Below are 19,480 nucleotides of genomic sequence, written 5' to 3'. Positions count from 1 at the left end.
AGGGTTAAATTGAATTTTTAACAGTTAATTACTAAATTTATTGGTAGTGGTTAAGGCCGTTGCCTCACAACGGATAGGTTCCAGGTTCGATTCCTGGCCGGGTAGAATGGTGAGATCTAACCATTTTTAAAGTCTTGATCAATCGCCATATAGTCTCATCAGACTCGACGCGATATAAAATAAGCATAAAAAAAAATAAAAAAAAATTTATTGAGAAATAACGCATGTGTTAATCACAAAAAACTCTCTCTCTAGTCATATATCTCGATTCTCCCATTTTTTAAAATTTTATTTCAGTTCGAATGGTGCACGCGTTATTTTTTTATTGAATTTAGAATTCAATGGTTTTAGGTGATTTTGGCAACTTTAACATTTTTTTTCTCTGAAACTGGAAGGCCTGGAGGAATTCTGTTGCCGGATTTAAAATCAACGTGATTAAATCTTCCTAATGCGGGTAATTTCATCTCTAGAAGAGAAAGGGTCAAAATTTTGTCGGACCGTGTAATTGGTTCATCAATCGAAAATACAGAGAAATTAGATACAGAATATTCATATCTTGAATCAGAATTTAAAAGTAAATTTTTGTCTTCACGCTGTTAAAAAATATTGAATACCGTCGAATTTTCAGTAGAATTTCAATTTTCATGATTTTTCCCTCTCAAACTGAATAAATGTCTCTGTCCTAAAAATTACTACTGAACTGTCCATGAAATTTAAATTTTTTTTCACCAGTAGACTAATGAATGATTGAAAAATCGCCATTTTCTGAGACTGCGACGTTTTTTCATATAAATAATTCTATAATAATCCATTTTCCATTCTAAGAATAATTTTTCCTGAATTGTAACGAATTTTTCCGATTTCAGAACTTCACCATGTTAGGTTTGGGATTTTAGTATACTATTAGTTGTATCTTAAAATCCGCGGGTCGTCAGTTGACCCTTTCGCCTAGCTAGCGATACCGGTTACGGGGGAACTAATCGGGAAGGGAGATTTAGGAATGGTTCTCCTCCCAAATAACCAGTAACACTCCAAATTATCCAATCATGAGAATATAATTAATTAATAGGAAGGTTACACGACAAAATGGGTTAAATGGGTTCGGCGTACGCGGATCTAGATTTTTGGGGAAGGCCAACGTCTGGACACTTCGGCCTCCCACCGTACTCTGCCTTGGAACAGAGTCGCAAGGCGGTTGCAAATCCAAAATGCTTGATAAGCACTCCCACGGTTTTACCTTCAAAGAGCTCAGGTTGACTCTTGTTACACCGTGTGACTGCTTATTCAGCATCGGACCCGCAAATACTTTTGTTATTAAAATATTGATTAAACACGTGTGGATGCTCCACACGTCACAACCAAAAAACGATTTCATGGAAAAAAATTATATTTTTGGAAGGTTGAACTATTTCTATTATTCATTCCTATGACGGGAATTTTGAAAAATGCAAGTTTGTGGCATTCCCTTCGAAAACCGTTGCTAATCCATGCTTTATTTTCGATCTTCTAGCCAATTTAATAATGATTGAAAATCTTCACATAAACAGTAGTCAGATTTTTTTTTTCATGGAGAAAATTCAATATTCTTTGATTTTGTGGTATAAAGTATTGACTTCATTAAACAAAACCTCGAAAAACAAAAATGGAATAAAAAAATTTTAATCGAATATTTTTAGATTTCCAATTTTTTTCATTCCATTATCGACATTCAAGTTTATCTAATTATCAATCGGTTAATCTTATTAGCTCTTCACACTTGTCACACAAAAAAAATTTTTCATTCCAGTAATTGTAAACAAATTCTTGTGTAGAAAATATACACTGATGTATTCAATGTATGTATATATACGATGCTTGTTTCTTCTTTTCGAGGTAAGAAATGAAATTTGTAATTCTCGCGCACTTTCTTGAATAGCGCCGTCGCAGTCGCATTGTTCATCCTCATGACAATTCACATGAGAACTCGCCAAAAATTCTCATCAATGTGCCCAAAGAGGATTGACTTCCTCTTTGAATGTGCCCATGAGCAGTGCACCATGACACTTGCGGTGGCCGCCATGACAGTGCTCTCTTTTTTTAGATAGGAATGTCTATGCTTCTATCATACCTTAGACCGACTAAGGTACGATAGAGGAAGGTAATCTCAAGTGTCCCCAAAAAGTATTTTCTACCGATGACACATCATGAGCAGCAAATTATAATTCTCGCTCATATAAATATATAGTTATAATATATATCAATATATCACCAAATAACGAATTCACGATCACGAGCCTTGATAAAGTAGGCAATGCACTGTTTTAATTCCAATCTCATAACTTCGTAATTTATGAATGCTTCAGAAGTAAAATTCACAGTGTGATATTTTACGATTGTGACTTGAACGATAAAGTGTTCATGAACCAGTTGATCTTCTCAAATATTCAATTTAAAGTCAATCTCAGCGCATTACACAAGCTTCAAAATGGCATACAGACCATCCCAATTTAAGAACAAATGATTGGAAATCAAAATGGCGAATGGATTATCTTGAAGTTGTGAAGGAAATGAACGTCATAATGGACTGAGTATTTCATATACTAAAAGAGAAAAATTGAAATAGAGGATAGTAAAATATACGATGCAGTATCGAAAATTTATTTTCTTTTTCCACTTGTCTTTGGCTCGTATTGTAAACTCATTTGCGAGAAATGTTTCTTCTGGCCTACGATTATTTACCTTTGGACACTCAAGTTCTACCAACAGCCTGTCTGCAACGAATTCAATGTAACGTGACATCAATTCACAGTTCATTCCAATCATAGCGACTGGAAGAGCGTCCGTCAAGAATTCCTGTTCGATGTGAACTGCATCTGTAATTATGGAGATCACACGTTCCTTCGATGGCTTCTGGACAATGTGCTTAAAGAGGAGGCAGGCAAAATCACAGTGGAGACCCTGAAAATTAATGATTTATCATCATGTAATAAAATGGTGGAATGAAGTAAGCTCGATGGTTAAGTACACCTAGGAAACAAATAAGTTTCAACAATATATTTTTTCAATCCCTAATTACAACCACGAATTTTTAAGAAAAAAAGTTTAGAAACTTGAATTTTTCCCATTGTCTGACAACGAAAATAAGTGTCTTGAACCATATTAGGAGTTGGACAACCTCCGGAATATATCTAATTTTTTTGGTTCAAAATTCACCAATTTTTGTTTGCAATATTCACAAAGTCTTCAGATAATGTTGATTATACTCTTGAAAATTATTCATTCAATTATTTTTCATATTTTTTTAAGGTATATACTCAATATCATTTTAAGACTTTACGAGGATTTGCAACAAAAAAGGGGAAATTTTGAACAAAAAAAATTGAAAATAAAATAGATCTAAGACTTTGCCCAACTTTTTGGTATAGCTGAAAACATTTGTTTTAATTGCCAGAATGGATGATGAAAATATGAAGAAAATAAAACGTAACGACATTGGCAAAATCTGAGTTTTTCAACATCGTTTCTTGAAACTTTATTATTGAAATTGAATAGCAAAATTAATTCCATCCTACAAATTCGTGAAGATTCCGAAAAATGTAAAGTTTTGGTGGTTGATAGATTGAAATCAGCTGATTAAAATACGAGATATAATAAAAAAGAAAAATAAACAAAAAAGAAAGAAAAAATCGTAACAAAAAGTATCTCTCATATAGGCTACAGAAAAATACTGAAAAACTTGAGAAAAAGTTTATGAAGTCCCGCCTAACTTCGTAATAAATTCATGTTTACTTTCGAGAAGGTGAGAATCAGAAGCTGAGAGACTTGACATGGAATACTTCATATATAGCTTTCACTAGAATGACTTTTAGATTATTCCCTTAAAATTGACATTTTCGTTTAACTCTTCGAATATTCAGCTCAAAATAAAATATACTAGACTTGGCAATCATCAACTTGGAAGCTCCTTGATTTAAGAAAGGCTTAATTGAGAGGAAATTATTTTTCAGTTAACTTACAAGTATAACTTACTTCGTCCCTGGAGATAAGCTCATTACTGAAAGTGAGACCAGGCATGAGTCCACGCTTTTTCAACCAGAAGATGGCAGCGAAACTACCAGAGAAGAAAATTCCCTCGACAGCGGCGAAGGCGATTAGTCTTTCGGCGAACGTTGCAGTTTCGTTTACAATCCAGTTGAGTGCCCAGTTAGCTTTCTTCGCTACACAGGGGAGATTCTCAATCGCGTTGAATAAATATTGTCTAGAAAATCAATTTCTAACAATCAACTTGAAAATTTATTATTGAAATGGTAAAATTTCAGTACGTATGGATTTCGGGAGAAAATGAGAAGAAATTTGTTTTTCTAGCTGGATCAATTTTTAACAAAAATATGCCTTGGGTGATTCTATATTGAACTACGTCATTATTGGAATAATATTTAATAAATTAAGCCAGATATGGGAAGTCAACTTCTGACGTTCATCATTTTACTATTGAATACATTTCTTAAAGTATAATTCAATCGAAGAGTTATTAGGCCATTTGTTCATCCTTACTTTTCTTGTGGATTTGAAATATAAGTTTCAATCAAAAGGGAATACATCTCAGAATGTATATTCTCCATAGCAACTTGGAATCCATAGAAGCATCGTGCCTCAGTGACTTGCACCTCCTGACTGAATCTTTCCACAAGATTCTCATTCACAATTCCATCTGAGGCAGCAAAAAAAGCTAGTACGTGGGAAATGAAATGGCGTTCATTGTCGTTCAATTTCACCCAGTCAAGGAGATCCTTCATTAACAAACAAAAGGCAACAATGACGATAGTAACCAATTAGGGCCGATTGGACTGACTTTGTAAGTTAAGAATGTTTACCTCTTTTCCAAAAATTTACGTTTTTCATGTTTTAGAATGAAAATTAGTCGAATTATATGCAATTCCATCGATTACACCGAAAAAATTGAAATTCCATCCTTTTACTAGATAAAATTGGTGAGTGTTCGTTGAAAAAAACTCATTTTTTCAATTGTTTTCACATGTTCTATGCAAGTAACTAATAAACCATTGAGGCGATCATCAATGAGGTAATCATTCTTACAAACTAATCAAATCCAAGTTACATAAAGATGCAGCGATTGTACGAAATCGTCGGACAAAATTTTGATCACATGCACAGACATAAATACAAGTCTTCAGAAATGTGCCATTATGACATTACAATAATTTCCTCTCTGCGGGCCGGGAAGTTAAAAATAAAAATAGAGGGCAGTGTGAAAAAATATACTGAATCCAATGATCACCCAAAATCTTGGGGTACCCAAGACAATAATGCAGATATTTAACACTTTGAGGCCCGGTTGCACCAACCCCTGGTTAGGCGAATTTAACAGCCTCTTAGACTAACAAACTTAAAATTTATCTGTCCAGTAAATTTATTGGGTTGCACCGAAAATTTTACTGGTCCAGTATCTCCCCAGTAAACCACTCAGTAAATTTGAGGATATATTTAAGTACTTGTTGCAGTTTGATACGGATCACATTATACATTCAGACATTTTCAATGATTAAATTTTTCAATTAAATTACGTTTGAAAATAAATTAAAAAATCATGGATATTCTCCATTAGTTCAATTACATTTTGTAAATAATTATTATTCTTTCAAACATTCCCTTCTTGCAAACAAATAATTAAAATTGTTTAAACTTTCGGAAACCTTATTTTTAGGCATGAAATCGATTGATGGTGAAATTCTGAATGTTAATAAATTTGTTACGATTTCTAAAAAAAGCGTTGCAGGGTGGAACACTCATATTTTGAATAAATTTTTCATGAAAAATGGTCGTAATCTTCAAAAATCGTACCTTTTGAATTATGTTGTAGATTTTTCTCCAGAAGTAGACTTTCTGATTTTATCTTGGATTCTTATGCGATAAATTTGAAAAAATTCATGGATATCGAGCTTCATTCAAATTCCATTTTGTAAAGAATTTTTTTATTGTTAATATTTCCTTCTCATAAATAAGTAATTGAAATTGTTTAATCTTTTGGGAACCTTATTTTTTGTGCATGAAAATGATTTCTAGTAAAATTCTGAAAATTATAAATTTGCTACAATTTCGAAAAAAGTATTTTCAGGCTGGAAAATTGATTTTTTATAAATGAATGAATTATATTATATAATAATTACTATTCATAAAAAATGGTCGTAGGGGACCCAGGGTAAAGTGAAACGCCGGGCAACATGAAACGATAGCAAAAACCGAATGTATAGCGGGATTCAGATGATTTTAAATTAAATTGAGAACCATTAAATTGAGAACAAAATACGCTTCCGAATCGAATCGAATTTCCTAGGGATTTCTTACAGTTTTTAATGATTTTCAAATTTATCGTGAGGGTGGAGCTACTTCAATAGACAAACTTGATTGAAAATCTCAGAATCTATAGTTTTCAAAATTTTTCAAAAGATCTGTAGGGTAACAATTACGAGGTACTTTTTCGAAATTCGACTTCTAAATAACCAATTTCATTCTTTTCCGAATAAAAAATTGCAATATTCAAGCAAAACAGCCCGGAGAATGAATACTTCTAAATTTTTTCCTCAAATCCAAAATACTATAATTATTTTCAGGATTATTTTCTTGGCTTTTTTGCAGGAATATTGATTTTTTTAATTAAAAAAGTCACGGAATTGACTATTTAGAAGTTAAATTTGAGACAAGTACCTCGTAATTGTTGTTCTACACATATTTGAAAAAATTTTGAGAAAAAAAAGACCCTCGTAGCTCTGAAATAGAGTACACTGGACTATTTTGTTAGATTTCAAGCGCCTGGGGGGCAAACATACAATAAACAATCTTTTTTTGTACTCATTGTTCGTTTTTCAAGATATATAATCGATCTTGAATGTACGATAAATCTCACTGCAATATTCAGTGACTTTTAAAACTCATAGTAACTTCTCCTTAAATGAAAAACAGTTTGTGATCCATTTTACCCACACGGTCTCTTTACCCCTCTATCCCTCTACCAAAAAAAAATAACGAAGGGTCGAACAGATTTGAGAAACAGTGGAAGAAATCAGATGGCTGCAAATTTCTCAGGGTCTTATGGCAAAAACAAGTAGAGTGATCTCTGCCACTTTCTCTCCTATTCGACTCTTCTGATTACTGTACTTGTCTCTCCCACTTGACCTTTAAGAACTTTCGATCCTCCTGATCACTCTCTCATTTGACCCTTAAGAAGGAAATTCGCTACCGTTTCACTTTCCTCCGCGTTTCATTCTACCCCTCGTTTTACTTTGTCGGGTCGTTTCACTTCGCCCCACTCTCCCCTAATTTTCAAATNGAGTCTGATGAGACTATATGGCGATTGATCAAGACTTTAAAAATGGTTAGATCTCACCATTCTACCCGGCCAGGAATCGAACCTGGAACCTATCCGTTGTGAGGCAACGGCCTTAACCACTACGCCAGGCCACCGGGCAACCCCTAATTTTCAAATATTGCAATTTTTTAATTATTTTATCAATTCTGTTCCAAAAGCAGACTTTCCAATTTTTTCAGATTTTTAAAATGTTTCCTAAAAAAAGTTTAAGTGAAAAATCAAACCTTTCAAAGTTTAAAGAATGAAATCATTGCAAACTAATTGAGGATTACTTAACAGACATTTACCGGGGGGATAAATCTCTGTTAAGTAGACTCTCGATAAACCTCCAGTAACATCCGAATAAAATTTATCAAAGATTTACCAGAGGTTTCCTGGCTGGTAAATTTAACAGGGGGTGATGCAACCGGGCCTGAGTTTCATATAACCACATGTTAACGCCTGTATTCGGAGCATATTGTCTATTCTACTTATAAATAATTGACTCGGATTGGTGGACTAAAATTTTCATCAACAAAAGGAAAATAAATTTTTCAAAATGAAAAATTTCTCAAGTGCGTGTAATTTTGGATAAACATCCTTAAGCCATCCAGTTTATATGTGGACAAGTTTACCCTGGAGGTTAAAATAACTTGTAAAGATTGGTACAACTGTTTTTTTTAAAGATCAATTTACGATTAACATTAATCGAAAAATTCAATGATTGATTGCTTTTACCTTCGACAAATCGACTTCTTCAACTGTCCAAAACGAGGCCTCAGCCTTTTTGTAAAATTTCCAAATGTCTGGCCATTCAATTGGGAAGACAACGAATCTCCGAGGATTCTCCTTAAGAAGAGGTTCCAATTGTGGGTCGAAATCATTCTCCTTCAAGTCTAGTTTCCTTACAGCATTTCTTAATTTCTGGTACAAAAAAAATTGTGAAAGTACAAATGAAAAATTTAGGTTGGAATTCCCACATTGTACCTGTGAAACTGATTCTCATTCATGTGATCGATCGATTGATACTCACTTCTGTATCTGGTTTGTCAATGGTACTGAGTGCACCTGAAGTCTCTGGCGTCATACGAAGCTTCTTACTCGGTGATATTCCACCACTAGAATTGCGCTTCGACGGAGACTTCAATGGAGATACCTGATACAATAGACCCAGATTCGGTTGACATACCACATTGCATTTACGAATTATCTCTAATCTTCCTTGTTTTTGAAGAGTTCTAGCAGCAAAGTACTCGTGATAAATTGCTGATTAGTGAAATGTCGAAGGTTCATCACACTTGAGGGTTTTTATAAACAAAAAACAAAAAAGTTGGACAACACGACGAACTTTCATGATAAAATTACGGTCACGATGTTCTCATTGAATTCGCAGTATTAATATTACTAGTTACACGGTGACTCCACTCCGATTGTCACCTATACAAGGTTATACGTGGGAAAATTATGGAAATTTCTTCAGCTGACTGAAAATTATAAGAACCTTGTAATGAAAGAATCTCAAAGGATATTAACATTTTTGATGGTTAAGAATCCGCTCCTTTTCATTTTCATTTAGAAATATCAGAATATTTATTTTTTTAATGCAATATTGATTGTTAACAAAACACAAGAAAATAAGAGTGACATGAAAAAATTGAAATAATGATTTTTATGATTTCATTTTGCTAATTACATCGAATATTTTTAATATAATCAATTAAGACTTACGTGATTCTTGAGAGCAGTGTTGTCTACTTTCTCACTAATGTTCTCTTTGTTGTACGGGCTGAGAGGCATTTTTTTGTACTTGATAAGACTTGTTGCTACCAGAAACGTGTCTCACGATGTAATAGGATTGCTTAACTGACCGAAATGTAATTCACGGCCAAATTGCGCCAAAAGCCACGGGTAACCAAAATGTACATCGCCACTCCATTGGTGAATCTTCGACCCTCTCGGATTGCAACCAATAGGAGTCTCCGAGTTTACCGCCAAGATGGAATTTCCCACGTTTTTTAGAAATTAGCAATTAGTTGAGAATCTTCGGATAGAAGAGAATGAATAATCGAATTGTAGATGTTTCTTCAATAATCTCATCTATTTTGAAATTATTACTGATTCGTTTGAGTTTTTTTTATTAACATGAGGAGGGCGCGACTGTGGCGTCACCCTGCGGGCACTCCATAGTTGCAAACAAAGAGGATAGACCAGAGATTATAACGGAGATCTCTCAAGGCAATGTAAACGTTTTGACTGGGATTTTTTCGTAGTGGTGGCGCATGAGCTAAATGCGAATACACTTTTGTTGGTAAAACATGCAGGTATACTAATGTCGGTATTACCCCCTGAGTGAGAAAGGAATATGTATCGCGCTTGCTCCCACTCATTGTCGTCTCCGTCGCGTTGGCACGTGTCCGTCCTCCGCAAAACTTAACGAGTGCGAGTGGCTTGAGACCAGATTTCCCGAGTTCCACACGCCGAGTCGGACAAACAATTGAAATAGCAATATTCAAATTAATCCATTAGCTTGAATGTGCAATGGATAAGATAACCTACTCTTAGAATTTTTCATAAATAGCACAGTGCAAACTTTCTTCAATATACTTGTTTAAAATGTATATGCTACAATATGGAAGGGGGCGAAATGGCAACCTTGCATTTGTCCCTGTGTTTGAAATGGTAGACAGCCGAAAATGATTACCTATGACTGAATAAGTTTTTCTATTGGTAAAACAGAATTTTGCGGGTATTACCGGCCATANGAAAATTTCAATTGATTTCAATATTGAAAATCCGTAACACTATATTCTAGGGTAATCCTCAACACGGAACACTCGAAGAATTTATAGTTTCTACAGTGGCATTCTCATTTTTCACATTCTTAAATAAGTGGATCACTTACATTTTGTAATGGCCATTAAATTCACTCGTCTAACCACTAGTGCATGATAATTTTCATGTCAAGGTTCTTATAAAGATGTTGATTACAACGATACGATCAATTGAACGTGGGGAGGGGGGAGTTTGCATTGCGGTAAATATTCCTCGAACTAGAAAATAAATTCGACAAGGTTCTGGACAAAACAATTTCAATTTTATTCAGTTTCGCAAATTACCAGAATGAACACTGTTAAATTCATATCATAGTTTATTGAAGATACTAAGTGATTACATTGGAAAAAATGAAAAAATATGAAAATAATCTCTGAAGAGATCTCATTAGTTTCTACTCGTGGAATAAAAACAGTTTGCTGTGAATCGGTGAGTTTGTTTTTTTTTCCTTTCAGCAGAAATCAATTACTTTTGCGTCGTTTTGGGATAGAATTATAATATTGAAACTGCAAACTTAATTATTATGCAGATCTCATTGCATGGTCACATACAGACACTGATCAAACACTCATCACGGTGAACAACTGCTCGGAATACTGGAGTCCAGGTATAACTACTAGGTATAACTAATATTTGAAAACTATTACGAATCACTCTTCTTTCAATGAGACTGTCCTAAAATCTCCAAAAAATTCATATTCAGCCGAAGATGCCTCTGAACCGTTGAATTTCCCGCAGAGATGTTTAGGTGACCTGCAACATTGATGTTCCAGTGAAATGAAATAAATTAAAATTTTGTAATTGAATGAAGGCTACGGTATACTTACAAGGATACGTTGAAATCCACGACACTCTTGGCGACACCAACGACACTTCAAGAAAGCATTCATCTCTAAAGCTGTATGGACGTAGAGCAGCGTACAGTTTTTACATCCAAACCTGCATGGTGATGCAACATATTCCACGATGGAATTATTGCATAAATCACAGATGCACTGATCTAATCTTCGCACTGCGATCGTAAAAGAAAATTAGAAGTTTTGAAGGAATTAATGCCTGGATAGTGAATATAATTTTTCTGATCTATGCAGAAATTGTGAGCATCTAGTACTAATTGTTATAAAGCTTGAATTGTTAGTATTAAGTTCAAACGGTCAACTTTCAATTGATTATCATTAAAAATCATTATAACAATCTCATTTATCCCATACAATTTTTTTGAAAGATATATAGCGAAAATTAAAAGGAGAATTTGATGGTTAATTAAAAAAAAAGCATGTTCTCTGCAGAAATTTATGGTAAACAAATCGAAATTGGATGACAATTCGAAAAATATGGTGAATGACTCAATCTCCATAATTCTCGATCAAAGACAATTGATGTTGCACAATTGTATGACGTGAAACATTCATGGAAAAGTTGAAATTTTCATAAAGATAGTGAAATGAGGGAATTTTTTCCCTTTCCCTTACACAATAGGATTTCCAAACCGTCATTAGCAGGTGGAACAGTAGCAAAAGGGATTTCTCCAATCGGTTGGTCGACTCTTACGGCTTCGATTTCAGCTGCTATGGGTGGGATGCCTTCAAGAAAATCACATCTCAAATTAAAAAATGAAGAAGGAGAAACTTATCAGTGGATATGAGTAGGTATAAGACTAAGTTAAATACATTGACCTTTCATTGGCAGTTATTTATATAATTTTGCTGAATCGTTGTTTTCAAAACTTATTAACAATGTTTAATTGATATTAAACACTTTTAATAGGTTTTAAACACCATAAAATCGAAATTTCATAAATCCAGTATAAATGTGATAAAAATTCAGTGGCTATATTCGGATACCACATTGCATATAATGTACTATCATCAATTGAATTGGATTTCAAGCGGATCAGGATTAAGAGTCGTCACCCTTGACGTTGGACATCTCTTTTACTATAGTATTAGAATACCAACCAACGACATGCTCCTGTATTGTTGTGAAGTAGTCGACCGCCTCCACATTATCGATTAATACGTCGTTATTAAATGCACGGAGGAAATGGTTCGCACAACCAAGAAACGCTGTAACATCCAAGGCCCCCTCTTCATATAATTGCCAGGCCCTATTCAGTATTGCTTCTTGTTTGATGTACTTTGTTGCTTTGGGACGTCTCACAGATCTGCCACTAATAACTGCGATCGCCTCGGTACATGTTACAACTTGTAGATTTCTGAGAGACTCTGCAAATTCAATTCATTATTAGTGCCACAAAAATAGATTTTACCAAAATAGATCAACGCGGAACTCATTGGGCAATGGATTCTATAACCAGAGATTTTCAAAACAAATACGTAGCCAAAGGGTAAACCAATCCAAGACATCTTCATTGTAGCGGAGTGAATGAACACTCCATGAATGAATGAAACTTTCATATGTTATGACTGTTCAATTTGAAACACATTTCAATTAAACTTTCATATGTTATGAATTTTTTTAGGAAAATTAAACATTCAAAATTTTTGAAATTTAAAAAAGTTTGCGCGTTTGTAACCAAAAGTGTCGTCATAACTTTTTTTGTAGCTCTAATTTCGCCCTCCAAAAAAGAAAATGATAAATGATAATGATAATATTTCATCGATCCCCCTCAAAAGTCAACATCTACTCAACCACTTTTATTACTTTGCTATTGATTTAAAAAATTGTTTGTCTTATTTACTTTGGATTTTTAACGTAATTTCAGAGTTGCTTGTTTGAAATATAAAAATATGTTCACATATGAAATAAAAAAAAAATTTATCATACTTTTATAACTTTTTCCAATAATAAAAAATAATAAACCTGTGAACTGCCATATAGATGGGTGCGAACCAATTCTTTTGAGAAGTACTCGGTGGTATGCCTCGATACAATTGGAAACTCGAGTGCGTAAGAGATGAACTGCAAAATTTTCCGGGGTCACTACTCTTAGCCACCATCGTTCAATGTACCCAAGGAGATCCGAGAAGAAAAGCCTTAAGTCGGGTGAAGCATTATCCTTCACCGTGGTGAAGCCTGTGATGATATCCTCAGCTGGGAGCAAGGGCAAAGCCATTAACTTCCTGTAAAAGTTTTTTCCTTGTTCCCAACTCTTTAATCGTGTCATCTCAGCTTTAGTCTTCTCTCTCTCCAGCCTCTTCCTCAAAGCCTATAATATAAAATATGTGATGAGAAGATTTTTCGCGTTTTTTTTCCTGTACAATATTCTCTTTTGAAATTTTCCAATTTGTATAGCTTTCATGGGGATTTCTTATTGTTTATTGCTGTCTCCATCACATTGAAAAGATTCGATTTTTTGAAGAGAAGATAATAAAAAACTATACTGAAAAAACAGAAAATTTGAGCCGAAAATTTTTTATAGAAAAACTGAAATTCTATTGACTTTTTCTATATAATATTTCCTATCGAACATGTCAATAGAAACGGCAAAAAACGTATAGAAAATTCAATAGAAGTTCTATAGAAATTCCTATCGACTTCTTTACGGTTTTCCATTAAAAATTTTTATACGTGTCAAGCCATTTTGAATGAAGAGATTCCACTGTTCCAAGCAGAAAATGTAGTTCATTGTTAATCTTACCTGTAAGAAATGGAAATAGCAATAAACTATCCTTGCATTTGGATAAACTCTCTCAACCGCCGTTCGCAAGGCACGCTCGAAATCTAGGTGGATTGTCGTCGGTCGGATGTGTGGTGCCAGCACGGTGTTGAAATGTTGAAGCACTTTAATGTAGGATAGTTCATTTTTTTTCCATAAAAGCCCACGCAATGGGTAAATCCTAGAACAATTGATGACATTGTTTCCATGTATGGATTTAATATACTCATGAGAGATCAAGTTTTAAGTTGAATCAAAATCAACTCTGGGTTTGCCTTACCAGGGACAGATAACTAATTACAGAATAATTCAGATAGTTCGGATGCTATAAAAAAGCGGAAAATCAAACCGGAGTTCGAGCATTTCCGATAGAAGCGATTCGACTGTTAATATGTGGTTAACAACTTTTATTTTACCCTCCACACCATTCTACAGAAATTTCGAGCAAAGTTTAAAAATAGAAAAATTGACCGATTGCAATCACATATGAAAAAATCAGATAGCATTTCTTATAGTATTTTCTATATGATTCACTGCAGGAGTTTTCATTGGAAAATAACAAGTAAAATTGAAACTCTAATCAATGGGTTTTAAGTAGAGGTGTGTGAATAGTGGATGAATTGAATTGAATTGAATTGTATGATATTCAATTCGAAATTCAAATTGAATATTCGAATGTTTTGAATTATTCAAATGATTGAATAATTCGAATGTTGCGAATTGTTCGAAGTGTGTTTTTTTCGGTCTAGGATAGATGTTTAGTTAAGTATATTTGTTATTTTTCCGCGGCCTATCCAATTAATTGGAAAATTGACTTTCTGGTCATTCTAAAAGCATAAGCCGGTCCCAAATTCGACCGGAAACAAATTCGACCGGATTCGATTGCAGAAACTAGAAAGGATCTTCATTGCAAGAGGAGATGAAGACTTGGAGTGGAATTGCCACCTGTGCCTAACTCGTCCGGTGGAATTGGTCTCCAGGCCTTGCAACCACCTAGTAATTTGTGTCCCATGCGGCGTAAGGTGGGAGGAGGAAAGAGGGGCGGAGTTTATACGTTGTACGCACTGCAATGACGCTTGTACGTACAGTCGCATAAACGTACGTAACGATGATCCTCTGTACCCACAGTAGATTTTCTTGTACTCTCAAGTAACTAACTAATTACCTAATAAGAGTCGATAAGAAAAAAATTGTTCATTACATATTTCATATAAAAGCTTCGACAATAAATTTTGCTCGAACATAAAATAATAGTCTCATTCTTGACAAATTCAACAATTTCCTCACTATCAAAACTCAGTTCCCTACGCCCTACTGTGTTTCCCCTCTTCCTCATTCCTCCAATCCTTTCAATATGTCCCATCACTGAGGTCTTACCCCCATTCTCTCCGTGTTCTCACCCCCTGATGTACCATCCCTTCGCATTTTCAAACGCAAATGCCCAGTTATTGACCGCTGGTCACGCCACGAAGACGAATATTTTGAACCAGCGGCAGGCGCAGATGAAATCTACCTGGGCAGAACCTCCTAGGGATGCCACAGGGTCATCCCCCTGACTTCCACCCTAACTATCATTTTAGAGCGAACCCCTGTAATCTCGGAGGGTCAAAGTCAGGAAGCGATGGGAAGGATACGAATGCAAAAGATGACTCTCCGCTTAAAGATGAATAATGTGGGGTTGGACAAAAAGTGGATTGGTGAGTGATATTTGCTAAATCATTTTTCATTGCAAAAACACATTGGGAATTGACCATTTGCTTGATGAACATCATAAATCATTCATCTGTATTTCTGTTTTCTCTCATGAGATTTAGACTTTCTCTTCTTGTTGCTGGTATGGCTAATTTACAATTGGAGAAAGTGATCGTAACAAGTATCATTCACTCAATTGCAATGTTTAACGCTTTTCATCGATATTTGTAATTTTTTTTTTACAATTATAGAAAGCAATGGAATGAACCCATGTTAACGAGAAATATTCAAAAGAATAAATTTCAGAAAAGCTATTCTTCAAGAATTCTTAATTTCCTCCATTTTTCAGAATTTTCGTAATTACTTGAATTGAATTTTTATTTTTATTTTGTGATGTATGCAAGTATTATGAATAAATGAATGAAAAAATTAACGATTTTCCTTCGAAAACCAATAAATTAATGTAGAATAACTACAGTCGGAAAAACGAATAATAAAAATGATGTAATCTAAAATAAAATAAAGTTGAACAAAAATGGAGTAAATTAATATAAAATACAAATAGGGGAGGATGGGGCAAAACGGTCCCCCTTCAATCGTCAATATTTTCCGATTCAATAATCCGATTGGGATGAGTTAGAGCTCGTTTTGAAGAATGAAAAATTATCTTCAAAATGAAGTTGAAACTGGGAATTTTCACAATGTCATTCACAAGTTATTGACAATTGAAGGGGGGCCGTTTTGCCCCACCCTCCCATATTGTACAAAATATTAAACACAATATATAAAATATAAAAATATGAATCCCTATAGAATAATATGATTGAAATCAATGGATACATGACTGAAATGGACGATTTCTTTTTTATTTCCATAGCCGCGACAATTGTGACAGCGACTCAATGGCCCCCAAAGACTTCAGTAGTCTACACTGCCCCACACCGCCACCCGGTCCCCACCGTGACCCGAGTGGTAACTCGGCCCATGTACTTTACACCTCCCAACAGCCCCAGGTAGTCCCCCCAGTCCCAAATTCGTCAAGTCCATGAGACAGTAGTGACAGCGATAGTATCAGGAGGAGCCCCGACACTCCTCACCCCTGTCCTCCAGTCCACCAATGCCCTCACGAGGATACCAGTCTCCCAAGTATGTCTAGCGGTCCCTCTGGTCTCAACAGCAGTAGCCGCACCCGCCTCCCCTCCCCCCCCCCCACCCCAGAATATCCAGACGACGCAGTCCACGAGAACTCTGGCAATCCCTGCGACCACAAACACGGTCACTGTAACAGCTCCAGTTTTTGGAACTGCCAGCAGAATCGCAGGAACTGCTGTTTTGACGGTGCAAACAGCGCTCGGACAACAACTCTCTTGGAATCCGAGTCCTGGAGGAACTGCCAATTTTTCAATAGTTGTTATTCCGTCACAACAAGTGACACCCAGAACTCCAGGGCATCAGAAAGGTGAGAAAAAAGGGGAAATTAATTTTTTTATTCAAATTCACGATTCCATTGAATTTTTTTTATATCATCAATTGAAAAAAGTAAATTAGAAAGTTTTATTTCGTTATTTCTGTCTCGGAATTGTGTAAACAAAATTTCCATTCCAGAATCGTGAATGGAAAAATCGAGACGTCAATATAATCAAAATGATAGATATAACTGATAATTTTGTACATAATAATTGATGTACAAATTCCAAAATAACATACAGTCTACGAAAAAAGCAATTGTTCAAATTTGGAAACCCTTTAAAATCTAGATAATAATTTTAGAGATAATTCAATGGACTAATTTCCAATCTCCATAAAAGTAATAATCTATCTGGGAAATTAATAATAATAAATCCATTGTCTAAAGTTACTCTATTAATTTCTCTTTGTTACAATTTCAAATTGATTTCACGTTCAAAACTACAATTTAAGAGAGTGTGATGGAGCTTTTAATGTCTATTATTAGTGCCACGAAAGTCAATATAAATAAATAAAGCAATAAGAATAACATTTCTCCACAACTCCTTAAAATTCTCGAACATCATGATAAAATATAATTATTCCATTCAAAAGCAAAAAAAACATTTAAGGTTCACGAGTGTCACAAAAATTAGTTAAAATTATAGAATGCAAATAAAATCCCTCGACAATTTGGAAAAAAACAATATTCATAATTAAAATTTACTTTTCTTGTTTTGAAATTTCCCCAAAGTCAATTGAAAAATAAACAATGAGATTAAAATCTCTCCACAACTTTTCAACATTTTCGATCATCAAAATGAAATATAAGGCTTCTATTCGGAAACAAAAAAAACAGCTTAAGTGTCACGAGTGTCATAAAAATCAATTAAAATCGAACAATGCAAATAAAATCCCTCCACAATTAGAAAAAAAAAATATTCATCATTAAAATTCCCTTTTTTCAAATTCTCCAGGTGCAAGAGTAGTCCAGACAATCACCTCCCTCGCGAACATCAGCACAGTCTCCAGGTCTCCAGTGCCAGGTCTCCAGGTCTCCAGGTCTCCAGTGCCAGGTCCAATCACGAACATGGGGAGAGTAACGTAATAAGCGCTAACAGCAGTCGCCAGGATAACAGGAATGACCCTGCCCCAATGCCTCGCCGAGGTCCACCATTCTCAGGAAGCGCGACCACGACAGTTTTCAACAGAAATTAATAGCCAAGAATTTAGTGCCTGTTCTAACTTTCCTGGCAGCCAGGCAGTCTTTCGGAAGCCTTCCGGGATCTCGCAGGAGCGATCGAAAGGGCTATCACAGTTCTGGATCAACTACTGTCTCGGCTACTTCACCCGGACTTGATGAAGAGCCTGAACAGTCCAGTATCCAGAGCAGTGTGATAGAGATGAGACTTAGGAAAAAGCCCAGGAAGCTGACTGAGAAAGCTGGCTGAGGCCAGGTGCAATGTCAAGGACATGCAGCTCATTTGTGAGAATAAAATCAAGAGGGAGATTAAGGAGGAGAAGGGGAAGTTTGGGGAGAGAGTCTTATTGGTAAGGATCAACTGAGACTTATTTTTGGGGGTACTGAGGTCGAGGGATTGCTTAATTTAGTGGTCAATTGTACAGTAGATTTGAATAATTCGAAGGTTTCTGAAGCCCTTTGTGGATTTCAGGATTTCCAAAAAATTTACGAAATCTTCGAGGATTTCCGGGGACTTATCCAGATTTCAAACAATTTGAAACCATTTTCGAAGATTTTCAAGCATTTCATTTAAAAGGATTTTAAACGATTTCAAATAATTTTAAAAAACTTCAAGAAATTTCAAAGGATTTCAAACAACTTCAGAAAATTTCAAACGATTTCAAAGAACTCCCCTGCGAATCCTTTTGAAGTTATTGGAGATATTTTTCAATTACAATAGATTTTCTAGTTATGCTTTTGCTGATGTTGTAGTTAATTTTTGTCCAATTTCTTATAGATTCCTGTCCGTTCTTATAGATTCATGTCCGTGGAATAACCGGTCGGGAGGGGGACTCCATCACTTCATAAGACCTGGGGATGTCAGGCCGAAGGAGGTGAGGAGACCGACTATCGCCTAGATCGCACAGAAGAAATTTGTGCTGCAGAAGATCAATGGCTGGAAGGTTTATCAGTTCACAGCGCAGAGGGAAGATCTTGCGGAGTTGGAGAAACAGGTGAAGATGTTATTTTCATTTTTAGAATATTATTCGTAGAATCTTTTTAAATCAACAAGAACTGCAAATATCTACTTCAGGTTTTATCTTACTTTTTATTANAAAAAAAAACAATTTGAAGTAGAATTCAGGCAATTCTCAAAAAACAAAAAACTTTGAATAAATGAGGAATGAAATAATTCCTTTCATTATTGATCTTGCTCATAGATGTTTTTTATTTACCGACAGCAGTGGCCGTGCGGTTAGAGTACTAGACTCGTGTACCAGTGATCCGGGCGTCAAAATTTGTAGCGCTCTGATTTCACAGTTTGACTGCCGAGCGGTAGTCTCGTCAAAGAGACGACTTTACC

General features: G+C 35.1%; 1 protein-coding gene, 1 long non-coding RNA gene and 1 pseudogene across 2 annotated transcripts in view; 2 read left to right on the top strand and 1 right to left on the bottom strand.

Annotated features, from left to right (window-relative positions):
- Positions 1-9,445, bottom strand: part of LOC107042826 (ribonucleoside-diphosphate reductase subunit M2 B) — a 56,507-nt gene extending 47,062 nt beyond the window's left edge. Inside the window, exons 1-6 of the mRNA XM_015264024.2 lie at positions 9,074-9,445; positions 8,379-8,501; positions 8,084-8,269; positions 4,534-4,769; positions 4,009-4,237; positions 2,719-2,937 (exon numbers count right to left, since the gene is read on the bottom strand). Coding sequence (XP_015119510.1) covers positions 2,719-2,937; positions 4,009-4,237; positions 4,534-4,769; positions 8,084-8,269; positions 8,379-8,501; positions 9,074-9,142 — 1,062 coding nt within the window. The 5' untranslated portion in view covers positions 9,143-9,445. The remainder of the gene's footprint in view (positions 1-2,718; positions 2,938-4,008; positions 4,238-4,533; positions 4,770-8,083; positions 8,270-8,378; positions 8,502-9,073) is intronic.
- LOC114841461 lies at positions 2,060-4,446 on the top strand. Its single transcript, XR_003783125.1, has 2 exons — positions 2,060-2,983; positions 3,987-4,446. It is a non-coding gene; the product is annotated as an uncharacterized LOC114841461 (long non-coding RNA).
- A 6,014-nt stretch (positions 9,446-15,459) lies between the features above and the next one.
- Positions 15,460-19,130, top strand: LOC107042821 (annotated as a pseudogene).
- Positions 19,131-19,480: the final 350 nt, after the last annotated feature.

The sequence above is a fragment of the Diachasma alloeum genome, unplaced genomic scaffold (assembly GCF_001412515.2).
Source record: "Diachasma alloeum isolate Michigan unplaced genomic scaffold, Dall2.0 Dall_scaffold_00525, whole genome shotgun sequence".
NCBI lineage: Eukaryota > Metazoa > Arthropoda > Insecta > Hymenoptera > Braconidae > Diachasma > Diachasma alloeum.
This window is presented reverse-complemented; position numbering and strand designations above follow the sequence as displayed.